Source organism: Sceloporus occidentalis, unplaced genomic scaffold, assembly GCF_023333645.1.
Source record: "Sceloporus occidentalis isolate IW3139 unplaced genomic scaffold, rSceOcc1.0.p SCAF_6, whole genome shotgun sequence".
Taxonomy (NCBI): Eukaryota; Metazoa; Chordata; class Lepidosauria; order Squamata; family Phrynosomatidae; genus Sceloporus; species Sceloporus occidentalis.
Window position 1 is genome coordinate 139,153,629 of NW_028316986.1, and position 15,467 is coordinate 139,169,095.

A 15,467-nucleotide genomic window follows, 5' to 3' on the forward strand; every position below is an offset into this window, starting at 1 on the left:
GGGACTTACTGTGTTTTTAATCAATGGGCTAAGCAGTGCACATCAATAACAAAGATCAGAAAGCCAATGGAATGAAAGCTTAAGCATTTAAAAGAAAAATCCTGGTAAGTCCAACTAATAACCTTAGAAATTATCCTGGTAACCCAGGAGTGGATTTTTTAAAAAAACAAAACAGAATGGAAATAATGAAACTGGGGGAAAGACTCATCAGAGAGCCAAAACTATGCATGACTGAAAAATTCTCTGCCATTCAAATAATTTCAGCTTCAGAAATATGACCAATATCTAGGTTTATGTAAGAAGAGCTTATTGGAGAACTATATATACATACACATATGACCAAAGTAATTGAAATAACATGTATTGTTGATCTTCTCTCATTTTATAACCACAAAATAGTGATGTCTTTATTATGACAAACAAAATGTACAAAATACATGATGCAAACTTTCAAACTTCCACTGGCTTCTTCATCAGGCAAAGGTGTTAAAAATCATACAGAAGAGAATATATATATATATATATATATATATATATATATATATATATATATATATGAAGATATTAGTCACAGGCCTACATGCTCTCAAAGTGTTGTTGTCCTATGGAGGATATCTATGCAAGCAATCTCCACAGAACAACACAATGTGACTAACGTCAACTAACGTCACCATTTTTTCCCTTTTTGTATGATTTTTAAAACACCTTTGCCTGATCAAGAAGTCAGAGGAGCTTTGAAAGCTTGTGTCATTATTTTGTGCATTTTGGTTGTTCAAATAAAGGTATCACTATTTTGTGGATTTTGGGATGTTATTGTACTTTGCTATATGGCCAATAAGGCTACCCTGAATATGTTTCATTTTATATATTGTAGAAAATACTTTAAAACGTTTCAGTTCATTATATTACAAGCAGCAACAACACACTGTAAACAGCACAACATAAACATGAATTGCACTGATTTCAATAGTAGTTGTCTATGAGTAGGGTGCATAGGATGGCACAAAATGTTTTCTCTTTAAACAGAGGCAAGATTGTACCTAAAACGCTTAAACATATAGCTATTAGTATTTTTTCTTAAAGTAACATATGTTAAAGGTGAGGATACATAAGCAGGGGAGGTGTTAAATGGGAGTAAAGGGCAGGGGAGAAACAAAAGTAAAAGGCGAGAGAAATAGGATCAAAATTCTGAATACAATTGTTCAACAACTTGTGTGCAAGGACAAAGAGAACTACCAACACAGAAACAAAAGGCCAACAAGAAGAAAGGAAGAAGAAGAATCCTGTTCCACAAGACCTCAGGAATCTAAGGGAAATTTAAACCAAGTGGGGGGATGCTCTATGACCAACAAGGGAATACACTGTATGATTAGGAAGAAATAAAATGTGATGGAAAACAATACACAGAACTATATAAATGAGATGAAAGGATAACATATTAATTCAAGGAAGAACCATCTGAAGATGACCCACAACTTTAGAAAGTGAAGTAGAAGCTGCATTCAAAGCACTTGGGAGAAATAAATCATCAGGAACAGATGGCATACCAACAGAGTTGCTTCAAGCTACAGACATAAAATCTATTCTAATTCTAAATAAAATATATTAACAAATATGGAAAACAAAAGAATGGCCCTCTGATTAGAAATGCTCCCTATACATTCCAATCCCCAATAAAGGCGACATCAGAAATAGCAGGGACCATTGCATTAATCTCCCCTGCAAGCATAGCAACACATTTAATAACAAAGAGTTTATGGTCCTGTATTTTGGAGCGTGTCTACAGCTACACTGATGTCTTTTGAAGGGCCCTGAAGAAAGCTTTTTCTCATTGAGGCTAAAACAAATTGGGCTTTAAAAAGACTGATTAAACAGTTGACCATCTCAGAGCATGTGGTGCTTGTCTCCTCACTATTTTTTGTCTTTCAGCATGTGTTTCAGTACCCTCTTCACTTCAGAAGAACAGAGAAAAAGGATCATATTGCAAACATATGTTGGATGATGGAGTGCACTAAAGAATTTTTTGGGGGAAATCAGCCTGTGCTTTATAGATTACAGCAAAGCCTTTGACTGAGTAGATCATGAAAAACTATGGATCATTCTTAAAGTAATGGATGTACCACAACATTTGATTATCCTAATGTGTAACCTGTACTGAGGACAAGAGCTCATTGTTAGGACAGAATACTGAGGAACAGAATGGTTTCTGGTTGGCAAGGAGATCAAGTAAGTCTGCAAAGTTGAACCGGACTGTGAGGAATGAGCTGTGAAAACTGGAGGAAGGAACATCAACAATTCAAGATATGCAAATGACACCCTACTATTAGTAGAAAATAGTAAAGATTTGGAACTGAAGAAAGTCAAGGAAGGAAGTACAAAGACAGTTTTACAGCTGAACATTAAGAAAACAAACACTGAACACAAATGATTTACGTAACTTTAAATAATGAAGACATTGAGAGAGTTCAGTACACTCTATATTTTTGCTCAGTCAAAATCCAAAATGGAGATTGCAGTTAAGAAATCAGAAGACTAGTACTGTACTTGGAATGTAGCTATAAAGGAACTAGACAAGATATATAATTGAGATTGTCCATGTCATTGTATTTTCAATTTCTATGTATGGTTGTGAAAGCTGGAGAGTGAAGAAGGCTGCATTACAGATGGACAGACTCTGTCAAGGAAGTCACAGGTTTGATTTTGCGAGACCTTAATGAGGCTGTTGATGAGAGGGTGTGTTTCTCATTCATAGGGTTGCCATAAATCAAAGTCAACTTGATCGCAATGTTCAACCGAAGTCAACTTGGTGGCAACAACACTGTTCAAAGCTAGGACGGCATTTTGAATGTGCTTAGATATGCACTCTTCTTCCCCCTCTGTACTATTCAGAATTAAATTCAATGCAGACTCTTTGTAATCTAACATTTGAGCTGAAATGAGTGACAAATGCAATTAATTTCCAGACAGCAAATATTACTATAAAAGTAGATACAGCAAGAATGTACCCCCTCCTGCCCATCTAGCTTCTTAGCTGTTAACATGTTGATGATAATGGCAAGTTATGGATTTGTGACGTTTAAATAGGAAATGAGCAATTACACTGACATAATCTATGCCTTTAAGGAAACCATTTAATGAATACTAGCTAATATAGTTTTGTTCATATCAGTTTCAGAAGATGTGTGTTTTCATGACAGAAATCATTTATTCAAAAACAAAATTTTCTCTGTGTTTGTGTCCTAACTGTCCTTTTCATCACTTGCTAAGTTAGTTTTAAAAACAGTGACAAAATAAGTTGTTTGTAATTAAGTTTTCTCTTAAGATTGGTGCATATATAACAGACTGCTGTATTAACTAAAGATGGCTAATGGTTTCATCTGCACCAGCTCTTGGATTCTGGATCCATTATTAGCTATTCCTTCTGGATTCTTACAGGAAACAAGAAAACCTAGAGATCTCTGTGTTGTTCTTGTTTTTAAAACAGTCTCAACAAAGATAGTTTGAGACCTTTCTGTAACATAGGACCAAGTCTGCAGAAAAGGCAAATTTTGATGAACTTAAATCCCAAAGTGAACTCCTTAGCAGAAGTACTCTGAGAATGGAATTTCCAATGAAGAATTCATTTCCTTTAAATAGCAAACATAAACATATAGCATCCCTTCCATATAAACTCAAACTCTCATTGCCACAAACTGTACTCCCCAGTAGTTAATACCATGAAAGTTATCAAAAAGATAACTAGGACATCATTTATTGGAAACATATCAACCCAGTTTACAAAATTAAAATTACATTCTTTATTCATGTTTTCCTTTTTCACATCTTAGATTTCTATCCTCTGATAAGAGGCTGTATATTTATTTACCAAGACACTGTGTTTCAGTTCCACTCCAAATTCCATTTGCTAAGCATTCGCGTACGTGAGACCCAACTAGTGTATACCCAGTGTTACAGGTGAAGATTGCTGTAGCTCCATAGACTGTCAAGGTGCCAATCTTATTTCCATTTGGTGGAGAGGGAAGACTTCCACAGGAGATAACTAAGAAGGGAAAATAAAGGTGTTTTTTTACACATGGTAGAAGCAACAGAGCACTGTGAAAGTTATAGTGGGGTTGGAAACATTGCATTTGAGAGGCATACTAATAGTTTAACAGTCTCAAATACTGAATGAAATCTAATTTACCAACATCAGATATATTATTCAGTTCATGTTTGAATCATGTCAGCTACTTGGGTATTCAGTTAATCTGCAATTAATTGGGTTGTTTGTTTAATTACACTTGAACATAATTGAAGTACAACTTGCAAGTCATTTAATCTGTAATCTTCTTTGGATAAGGACTCTTGAGAATGGACAAATTATTCGCTTAACAAATGTTATGCATATAATATATGACACCAGGCCTAAAAATCAGATTTCTCTTATGATTGCAGGGCTGGAATCTGCACTCTTAGGATACTTCTTACATCCTGAAGAGTTAGTTCACTAATTCATTTCAATGAAGGAAGCAGCAACATATTCCTTTGTGCATGGAAAATTACCCCCTCTCGTTAAGAATATGGAAATCTATGTGCCCAGGAATATCAAATATGCACCGATGTACATGCACAGTTTTAAACAGGCGCATAGAAGAACAAATACTCGGCAACTAGACTGACATTTCTGAATATCTATCTGCAGTTGAATACTAAATTAATGAACAAAGCTAACTATTTTATATGTAGTATATTTAATTAATTTACCATGTTCTTGTGAAGAGCTCATTTAGTTGAACAAGGCCAGTGCACTTCCTAATGGATTGTACTCAAATATTTTAGCAAAGGTATTATAAAATATTATAGTCCTCTACTTAGGTTGTGGTGGTAATAAAAAGGAGCTATATCTTTGGACAAGACTGGGCACTGTGTAAATAAATGTTTCTTACCCTTACACTTTGGTCTCTCATCAGCATCACTCCATGTTCCATTAGTTTTACACAGCATGAGCCTCTGACCCTCTAAATAATAGCCAGGGCTGCAGCTCAGCATGACTTGTGCTCCAAACTCATTCACTGACCCAGAAATCAGTCTCCAGATGACATGTTCTGAGAGCATACTCTCAATGCTGGGGCAAGTCACAGCTGTGAAGCAAGGACACTTCAGCATTAGCACTTCCCTTCCAACATTACTTCACAGAAGATGAATCATCATCTTATTGACAGTAGACTTTTCCCTGTGAAATTGAGCATGCTATAAACATTTCTCAAATACATGTTCTAATGCACAGCAGCTGATCTATCTTTCAACACTAGGCCTGGGAGAACCTGTTTCAATTTAGGCACAAGAAAAAAGGACACATCCATGTTTTCTTCCAAATGTTTAAAATTGATTCTTTTCTTTAATTTGGAGGTAGAACCACGCAGTTAATGTGCATAAAAATAAGAATATATTTATAATTGGTTATAACATGGTGCCACTTGTTCTGCTGCACAGAATGTGCTTAGGACCATGAGAAAATTTGTTACATATGCAGAGGAATCTGCACGAGGAACAGTAAATTGCTTCCTAATCGGAATCACAAATCTCATTGCCAGTTTCATTTATGTAACAAAGCTTTAATCTGTGTGGCAGTTCCTTTAAAATAAATGTAAGGTGATCAATTCAGATGTTTTATAGATGAGCATATGTTGCTCCCACACAACAGAATGATGTGAGACAGTGATATTTAATTGAATCAAGTTATAACTTTAATTAAGTAATATTACTAAATCACAAAAGAAGTGGGGTGCTAACAAACAATAAGAAATAACATAATCTTCAAAGCAAAAAGGAGAACATCACTCTGGCTCCAAGCAATGTCCCCAAAAGGATTCTTAGCTCAACATAGTGCTGACTAGCTCATCTTAAATATAAACCCAAGATGGGAACTCATCCTTTCACACACACCCTCCACCATGCCAGCTGGCTTTAAGAAATGTCAGACACCTTCTTCTATTGGAAGAAGATGCCTGAGGGTGCTCACCCAATCACCAGATAAACCAAATCAGTCCTCCATGTCAGCAAAGCAAATTAAAGGAGCCCTGGTGGCGCAGTGGTTAAATGCCTGTACTGCAGCCATTTACTCAAAACCACAAGGTTGCGAGTTCAAGACCAGCAAAAGGGCCCAAGCTCGACTCAGGCTTGCATCCTTCTGAGGTCGCTAAAATGAGTACCCAGACTGTTGGGGGCAAATTAGCTTACTTGCTAATTAGCTTACTTGCTGTTCACCGCTATGATCTTTGGAATAGCCGTATATAAATAAAACAAATTATTAATTATTATTAAAATCCCTTCAACTTCTCAACAGTAAGAAATATGCAAGAGAAGAGGCCTAAAAACCCAAGTGAGGGTTTGCCAAAAATAACAACAGAGCCCCAACATAAATCTGCTGCTACAGGTGATGCAAAGTTAAGCAGCTGAATTGGCCAAATTCTTCACCAAGTTACAAACCCAAGGATTCTGTAGGTTGGAGCTATGGCAATTAAAGTGGAATAACAGTGTTATAATTGTGGGGCGTGAATGCCCCATGGTCCTTTGACCCTCATGTCCTTTTATTTTTGACTGTCTTGCTTTTTGTCTTGTGGAACTTTTACAGAAAGAGTAGGTAAATATACAACATTGACACCTGTACACTTGTAAACATTTTCTTCAATTTTAGAACCTTATTTGACACATTTCCCCCCCCCCCCCCCGTTATGGGCATGGGAAGGGGCCGCTCAGGACCATGCAAGTCTAAAAGAAAAATGCATTTTACCACACCTTAAAGTGTACTCAAAATGGGCCCATTCCATCCCCCAGCACCTAGCCATTCCCACTCAGTGCTGAGATGCATCGTTTGGCTTAAACGGAAGACTTCCGACCGAAGCTCGGGAATGGGAACAGCTTGGCGCCAGGTGACAGAATGGAGCCATTTTGAGGACACTTTGAAATGTGGTAAAATGCATTTTTTCTCAGACTCGTGTGGCTCCGAGCACCCCTTTCCCATGCCCATAATGTGGGAAAAACTGTGTCTGATAAGGTCTATAGTCATGAGCAATGTATAGTCCCCTCTCACCCATGCCTGAATACGTTACGTAAAAATTGTATTTTAGAGACATAATAGATAGATAATTATCCACTATGGATGGCCTTGCTATATGGAGGTATTGACTACACCTTTTGCTGTACACGTATATGGGTGAGGATGGGGTTTTCTACTGAGTAGCATATTAATGTGGCAGTCAAACAAGATTTAAATTACCTTTTTAATGTCATTTTGTCCCCTAAGGAGCTCAGGATAGTGTACATTTTCTTTCTCCCTTTTTATCCTCACACAACCCTATGGGGCGTGCTGAGCTAAGAAATAACGACTGGCTGAAAGACTTTGTCTGTGTCTGCTTCTCTTTGCACAGTGAAGAAATAAAATATGTAGAGAAGAACCTAATGCTCAGGGCATAATAAAGAAGCATGCAAAGCTATTCATGGAGAATAGATAAGTGACACTAAAAAGCTGTTTTTACCATGGCACATTTTAATTTTGCAATAAAGTATTTACATTTACTAAAAGTGCTAGAATTAAAACCCAACACAGTTTACAGTTCCTGTATTTAGAACAAGTCATTCAAGCACCCATCAGTTTCTATCTTGTACTTCACAGATACCAGTGACATTTGCTAATTTTGCACACAGCATTTGACTCAAGGATGATGTCATATTTGTCTCAAAAATGGGGAGAGAGCTGTCTTCTTTCAATGCTGATTTGTTTTTGTTGATGGATATATTAACGGTTCCCTGCTTCCAAATATAGTGCAGCAAATATAATTATGCTGACTATGATTATGTGTCATGTCATTAGCATGATATTATTTATCCACACTATTCCTCCAACAGGCTCTCGAAACAGATGGTTCATCCTGACCTAAAAAGTACTTCCAAGGATCTATATATGCCACAGAACTACCAACTATGCCTGATAGCCACTTGCAGAAATGCAGCTTAGTGAATTAACTTGACTCTTGTAGTCTGACTGTTAGTTGCTACAACATCAGAATTCTCATGATTAATCTCAGTGTCATTTAGCATAACTAACTGTGTGAAAACAGAAGATAGTATCTTTTTAAAATGAAATTGTGGTGGATTGTGGAACTAACTTTCATTATCTAGAGTCGATCCTTAGTATCCGTGGAGTTTCTGTTCTGGACTCCCCTCCCCGCAGATGGAAAAAAAAAAAAAAATACAGGACCTCAAATCCGGTGGTTTTCAAAGGTGGTGCATATGCATGCATGTGTGACCACTCTCCTGTGGCTGAGTGCATGCACTGCCATTAGGGGCAATGGGGCTTGCCATCCATGGGTGCTTGAATCCTGGGGGAGGGCAGACTGTACAAGCATCAGTGGTAGATAATGGCCTGTTACAGACAGCCAAAATAAAGCTGCTTCGAGTCACAGTGGAGGTATGGTGTTTCAATGATGCAAGAGTCCAGAAGCCACACCAAAGCCATGCTCCAGTCCTTAGGGCTGGAGCGTGGCTTTGGTGCGATTTCTGGACTCTTAGGATGCATGCATCATTGAAACACCATACCTCCACTGTGACTCGAAGCAGCTTTATTTTGGCTGTCTGTAACAGGCCAATGTCTCCCTGCATCCCCTACCCACATCTCATATGAAACTATATTGCAAAATTAATCACTACTTTTTAAAAAGGGAGATTTTTTTTAATGATTCAGTTTATTATGAGATACAATCCAATTTTGGAAATTATATATCAGAAATTCTCTGGCTCAGATTTTAACCAGAGATAGGAAACAATTGAGGAGCAGCTCAAATTTTTTCTTACATGCTCATTACAGAGCCACAAAGCTTCTATCTGTGCCCAAAATGGTGACTTTAGTTGGTACTAGTAATCATTATTAAATAATTTTCATCCCAGCTTCCTGATTTACCAGAATGCTAATCATTCCCGAGAAGAAGAGGCACAGAGTCTACACATATTCTCATCTGGTTTCCTATTCCACTTGAAATTAAAACTGCTCGAATTAGTGATGTACTAAAAGAAGACTATGAAGTGGGCATAGTGGGTTAGGATGTGAATTCAGAAAATTAAGTCAAAGTGACAGTATCAAGCCCCCATTAGCTATTATTATAATTGCAATGTTTAAAGGCACTTCTTTACTTTGTCATTTCTCAGAAGTATCTAAAGTAGCTGCCTCCTTTAGGGGGGGAATTGAATGTGACTACTGGGCTATGGTATAAAAGTACCAAATTTTTGTACCACCAATTTGATCAACGCCCATATCAGAGTACAAGGCAACAATGTCAGCCAGGACAGGAGTCAAGTAATATTCTTCTTTTACCATGTATTGAGCCTATACCCAATAGTTATAACATTAATAAAAGTTAAAGTTACATGACAAACTGTTATTATTTTGTTGTTTCTAGGCTAGGGTTTTATTATATTGAAATTAGCAGTCATAACAATGTGAAGGCCTATTGAAAACTTTCACTCATTTACCAACAAAGAAATTTAATAGAAAAATCTAATGCTAAAGCCATTAAAAAACAAACCTCATAGTAAATTAAAGAACAAGGAAGCTCATATTTTTTTCTTCTGGCTGTGCATTAGGGTATGTTTCATACATTAGTACTCTTTGAAAACTACAGTAAAATGGTACTTCTTTAAGTAAAGGAGAAAGTACCCTACACTGGAGCAATATATTTCCATGTGCAGAAAGGTAGTCATAATGTAGTCAAGAGAAAACAGCTTAGAAAGGGAGGAAAACAGGGAAAATGATCATTTAACTTTAATTACAAAAATACGCTATGCAAACCAAATCATCCCAACCTACTAAACTTTAATAACTATGTTTAAGATAAGGGTGAGGGAACTTAAAATGTTACAAGGAAAGCAGCAGAATGAATTAAAGAAAGGATAAAAATGTATCTCTAATAATATTTTTTTTAAACAATGGCAACAGTGCTGAGGGAGGGGCAGGCATTAGAATATATGTGCTAATATCCATCTTTACCATTTTTATCTCTGTAGCCAATAAACAATTTGGCTTCAACAATCATATTTCTGTACCTGCAGAGAAAACAAACAATGGGGCACTAATTCATGATTGGGGGCTTGATCAATAGTGATGGTGCAAAAACAATATGCATCTCTCTGTCAAGAGAAAGAACTGTCTTCTTTTCCAATAATCTCTTCATCTCCAGCTGAAATTGTCTGGATGTGTTGAAACATGTGTGGCTTAAAGACATGGGAAATCAGAAGAAAGATCAGGCACAATAGAAACATTTGATGGATGTGAAACTTTGTGGGAATTATCTTGCTCTCAAAGCTATAACTTGTATATTTGACAATAATCCCCAAGGAATACTTGGACTGTTTGTTTGTTTTGCTTGATGAAAACTCCAATTGCAACTCAGAACAACTAACTGGTGCTATCAGCTTTACCAAGGCCAATATTTGGGAAGGGGAAAGGGTGTTTGGTTACATGTTAGAGATGAAAAGTTTAAGTGCAGTTTTTCTTTTCCTTGGAAAGAAAACATGTTTTAACGTGTCAAGATGCACCCTTGAAAAGACTGTCAACTACTGTGAGTTTTTCATCCCTGTGCAACAGTGGAAGGATGGGTTTTGTGTGGGAAATATACATTGCATTTCGAGTCTAGCCATCTTGCATGCAGTCTTCCACTTTTTCTGCTGTCTTCCTCCTTCCCTAGCATTATTTTCTTTTCTAGTGAATCATGTCTTCTAATGATGTGGCCAAAGTACGACAGTCTCAGTTTCATCATCTTGGTTTCCAGGGAGAGTTCAGGCTTGGACGATTCTAACTTTAGTGTTTCGCTGTATATCTTTACACTTTAGGATCGTTTCCAGTTCTTTCGTGGCTGTCCTTCCTGTTTCTAGTCTTCTTCTTATTTCTTGTGTGCAGTCTTCATTCTGATCAGTGTTTGATTCAAGTTACAGGAAATCTTTAACTATTTTGATTTCCTCATTATCTAGGTTGAATTTATGTAGATTCTTCCTGGTCATTATTTTTGTTTTCTATGGCGCATTACAGACAGTCCATTTTGGACTGTCTGTTGGCGCCGTCATTTGCGGCGCTGAGGAGCCCCAGCAGCCAAACCGCATGGCTCCTTGGCACAGCAAAAAAGTAGCCCCAAAATGGTGCTTCTTCTTGCAGTGTGCTAATGACGCCACAAGGCGCCATTAGCGCACTCGCGGCATCATTAGCGCCGTGCGGCATGCAGACGTTAGGCGTCCGCGACGTCAAAATGGCGGTGCCCGTGTAGAACGGGGGCCACCATTTTGTACATCCCCAGGACATACTAAGGTTAGGGGCATCTGTAAAGGACGCCCTTTCCTAACCCTAGTACATCCTGGGGACATACTTTACACCCGTGCGGAACGGGCCTTTATGTTTAGTAGAAAGCCTGCCTTTGCAATTTCTTCTATGACCTCCCTTAGTAATTGTTCCAAGTCTGTGATGTTTTCTGCTAGTAGTATGGTATCATTCATATATATAAGATGTTGCACCTAAAGTAGTCTCCCTTCCAAGCAATAATGACTACATCATACTTGCATTCCTTGGAAATGAGTGTGAGCTAGGCTGAACTGACTAACTTGTTCTAGTGTTTTCAGTGGGATTTTAATGTGATGAATAACCACCAAATTAAGGTCTTTTTCTATGTACCATTAGATAAAAGGTAAAGGTTTCCTCTTGGACATGGTTGTCAAGCTGTGTCTGACTGTAGGGGCGGTGCTCATCTCCATTACTAAGCCAAGGAAGCCAGTGTTGTCAAAAACAACTCCGTTGTCTTGTGACCAGCATGACTAAACACCACCACATATGGAACACTGTCAGCTTCCCACCAAAGTGAAACCTATCAGTCTACTTGCACATATTTTCAAACTGCTAGATTGGCAGAAACTGGGACTAGTGATGGGAGCTCCCTCAGCCACACAAGCACTTGGGTCTCGAAGTGCTGACCCGGCGACCTTGTAGTTGAAAGAGTCAGTGTCTTAACTGTTGAGTCACCATATCCCTGTACTAAAAAGACCAGTGGTTAAAGTTATAAAGTTACCACTGTGCAGGGAGAAAGTCAAGGCATAGGGCCCTGGTGGCGCAGTGGTTAAATGCCTGTACTGCAGCCATTCACTCAAAACCACAAGGTTGCGAGTTCAAGACCAGCAAAAGGGCCCAAGCTCGACTCAGGCTTGCATCCTTCCGAAGTCGCTAAAATGAGTACCCAGACTGTTGGGGGCAAATTAGCTTACTTGTTAATTAGCTTACTTGCTGTTCACCGCTTTGATCTTTGGAATAGCGATATATAAATAAAACAAATTAATTAATTAATTAAAATATATTATCCAGTTTGTATCTAGTTTTATGCATGCACGACTGTTGGTCTTAGAGGTGTTAGCATAAAGAAAAAGAAACATTTAAGTGATGGTTTGAATGGTTTATTTGTATTTATTTACTTTGTCAGCTAACATAAGTCATGTGTCTACTTTTGAGTAAGCAAACTCAATATGTCACACTCTTGGGGTTCAAGGTTCAAATGATACTCCTAGCCTCATTCTTCCTTCTACATTCATAATCAGTAGCAGCATCCAAAGTAAACCAGACTATACAAAAGTATATAGATTTTTTTAAAATCTTACTTACGTTTACAGACAGGTGGCTTTCCTTTATTGCTCCACAATCCATCTTCTTGACACACTGCTGTTGCTTGTTGACTAGATTCTAGCTTGAAGCCCTCATTACATTCATATATCACTTTGCTGCCCAAAATAAACTCATTACCCCAGACTGAACCATTTCCAGGAGATACTGGAATACCACAGGACACAGCTGAAAAGAGAAGGGAAGTAGAGAACTATTGCCCCAGGAACTAATAATTAATGGTATCATATTTGCTACCGCACAGGAGAAAAACACAATATGCATCACACAACATTTATCACATTTTCGCTAAGAAGTGACTCACTTTACAACATGTATGAAAAATCCAATGATAAAAATAACAACCATATAAGAGAAATATTTGAAAGGCAATATTGTTACTGAAGCTATGTTTAACAGTATGTTACCATTTTTATATTTGACTAATCTATCTCAAAATAGATCTCATATATTCAGATGTTTCTCAGGGCTATATGGAGGGCAGGCAGATTAATAAGTGGACTCTGATAAAGGAAATGCATAAATTCCATTTTGTATGGTATAAGGTAGACACCATAACATTCTGCAATGTTCTGATACATTTTTGTCCATTTCTGAAATATTTATTTATTTATGGCATTCATTTATTGCCTCCTAACCCACAAGGGCTGCTGAGGTAACTAATACAAGTTCATTCATTGCACATGCTAAATTCAAGGGTTTACATGAGATCATTTCACTTCATAGCCCAAGCAGTATGCACATATATTGATTTGACTGTATCTGAATGTTAAACATGCAGACACAAATACAGGACAAGGCGAAGTACATCCTGATACAAACATGGTTTAAGAGTCCTTCTTGGATGCAATGGATCCAGCCTTTGTCTACTTAGAGCAAACTCATGGCTGATCTCACCAACATAATAGCTCTCTTTAAAACGCACGCACGCACGCACACACAACCCAACAAACCACCATTCCCAGCTGAACTGAGAGCATTCCATGAAAGGGTAATAGACCATTGTTTAACTTTAATGGTGTTTCCTTGAACTGCAGTAAAAGGCCAACTATCTGCAAAAACATGGGTGATAGGGATATATGTTGTATGGCACAGCTTATTAAAAAAAACACACAACAGTACCATGGGACCTTAGCACCCACTGGGATTTGGTTCCAGGACCTTTCATGGATACCAAAATTTGTGGTTGCCCTATTCCCATTATATATAATGGTACAGCTATCTGAGGTTGCTCCATATGGTATTTTCTTGTAAAGGCATGCCCTCCATCATGTCTATATGTGATACTGAAATGCAACTGGTTCTGCCTCCATGACATAGAGTACAAACAAATTTGACATATGGTACATTTTGTAGGTACTTTTCAAATAGCTTGTGTCTAAGAGGAAAAGGGGAATGAAGCAGTAATCTAGCAGCACCTTTGAGATTAGCTGATATATTTCAGTTAGTATCTTTGATTCAAATAGACACTACTGGCAAAACCAACAAAAGTATAGCAGGGACCCATTATATTTTCCTTCACTGTTTTTAAAAGACCTTTGCTCGCTGGTTGCAGATGACAGACTAAGTCTATTAGGCAGAGCTCACAGATTTAGCCGGCTTGAGTCTCATGTCCCTTCGGGTCCCAAAGGTGAAAACACTGCCCACACCTTCCTTTGTGGACACAGCAAGCCCAAAACTTGCCAGGAAATATTTGGTTTCTGGAAACTATCCTGCATGCTGTAATTCTTTCCAAGTAAACAGAAGAGCTTACATGGAAAAAACAAACAAACCAACACACACAAATAAAATGCCTGAATAATAGGTACCACCTGTGTTCATGTTTCAACCCTGCTTTCAGACATATAGCTAAGTACTTCTCAGAAAGGACCAGCATCTCTCTGTGACCCCAAAAAGTAACAGTACATAGGCTATATTTGTCTCACTTTCTTTTATCAGTTGTAGAAACAGTCAGATAAAGAGCTTAATACTGGGAAATGCAAGGATCTGATATGAAATCTGGAAAGGCCTTCTAAGGTCAAAACACACTGCAGAAATAATCCAGTTTGAGACCACTTTAACTGCCCAGGCCCAATGCTAGGGAATTCTGGGAACTGTAGTTTTGTGAGACATTTAGCCTTTCCTGTCAGAGCACTCTGATGCCACAATAAACTACATTTCCCAGTATTCCCTAGCCCTAAGCCAGGGCCGTTGAAGCAGTCTCCAACTGGATTATTTCTGCAGGGTGTTTTGGACTTTAGTGGCTGCTCCCAGCTCTGGAGCTCTCTCCCTAGGAAAGTAACACTGACCCCTTTCAGGTTGGGGAACTGCCTGTTTTATTCCAATAGCTTTTGGGGAACTGCTTGTTTTGTAAGGACAGTGCTTTTCTTAATGACTATACTACTTTTTCTGGCCCTTTAGAGTAAATTTTAAAATATTTTATTTATATTTAGTTTAATTCCATTACTTTTTATATATTTCTGCCTGTATATTTATTTTATCTGTTTTACTTTTTGTAATTTTGGATCCCAACTTGAGAGTATAAATACATGTAGTTGTAATGATAATTGTTTTAAAGCTAATTTTAGTCAAAATCCAACATAACTATTTGGAATTAATACTAATAATGGTAAAAAGTACAGTGCTACCTCAGGTTACGAAATTAATTCATTCCGCGGCGCCGTTCGTAACCCGATAAATTTCGCAACCCGAAAAGGCGCTGGAAAGCCGCTAGCTGCGCTTCCAATTTGAATTTCACGCCGAAATTAATTTCATAACCCGAAAAATCTTTCGTAACCCGGAA

At 37.8% G+C, this 15,467-nt stretch overlaps 1 protein-coding gene across 3 annotated transcripts in view; it reads right to left on the reverse strand.

The window, feature by feature from the left end:
* The window catches only part of CSMD1 (CUB and Sushi multiple domains 1), a 1,238,710-nt gene that overhangs the window by 79,936 nt on the left and 1,143,307 nt on the right, over positions 1–15,467 (reverse strand). For all 3 annotated transcript variants that reach the window (XM_089531085.1, XM_089531084.1, XM_089531086.1), the window contains exons 50-52: positions 12,668–12,853; positions 4,926–5,120; positions 3,866–4,039 (exon numbers count right to left, since the gene is read on the reverse strand). In XM_089531085.1, the coding sequence (XP_089387211.1) occupies positions 3,866–4,039; positions 4,926–5,120; positions 12,668–12,853 (555 nt within the window). The remainder of the gene's footprint in view (positions 1–3,865; positions 4,040–4,925; positions 5,121–12,667; positions 12,854–15,467) is intronic.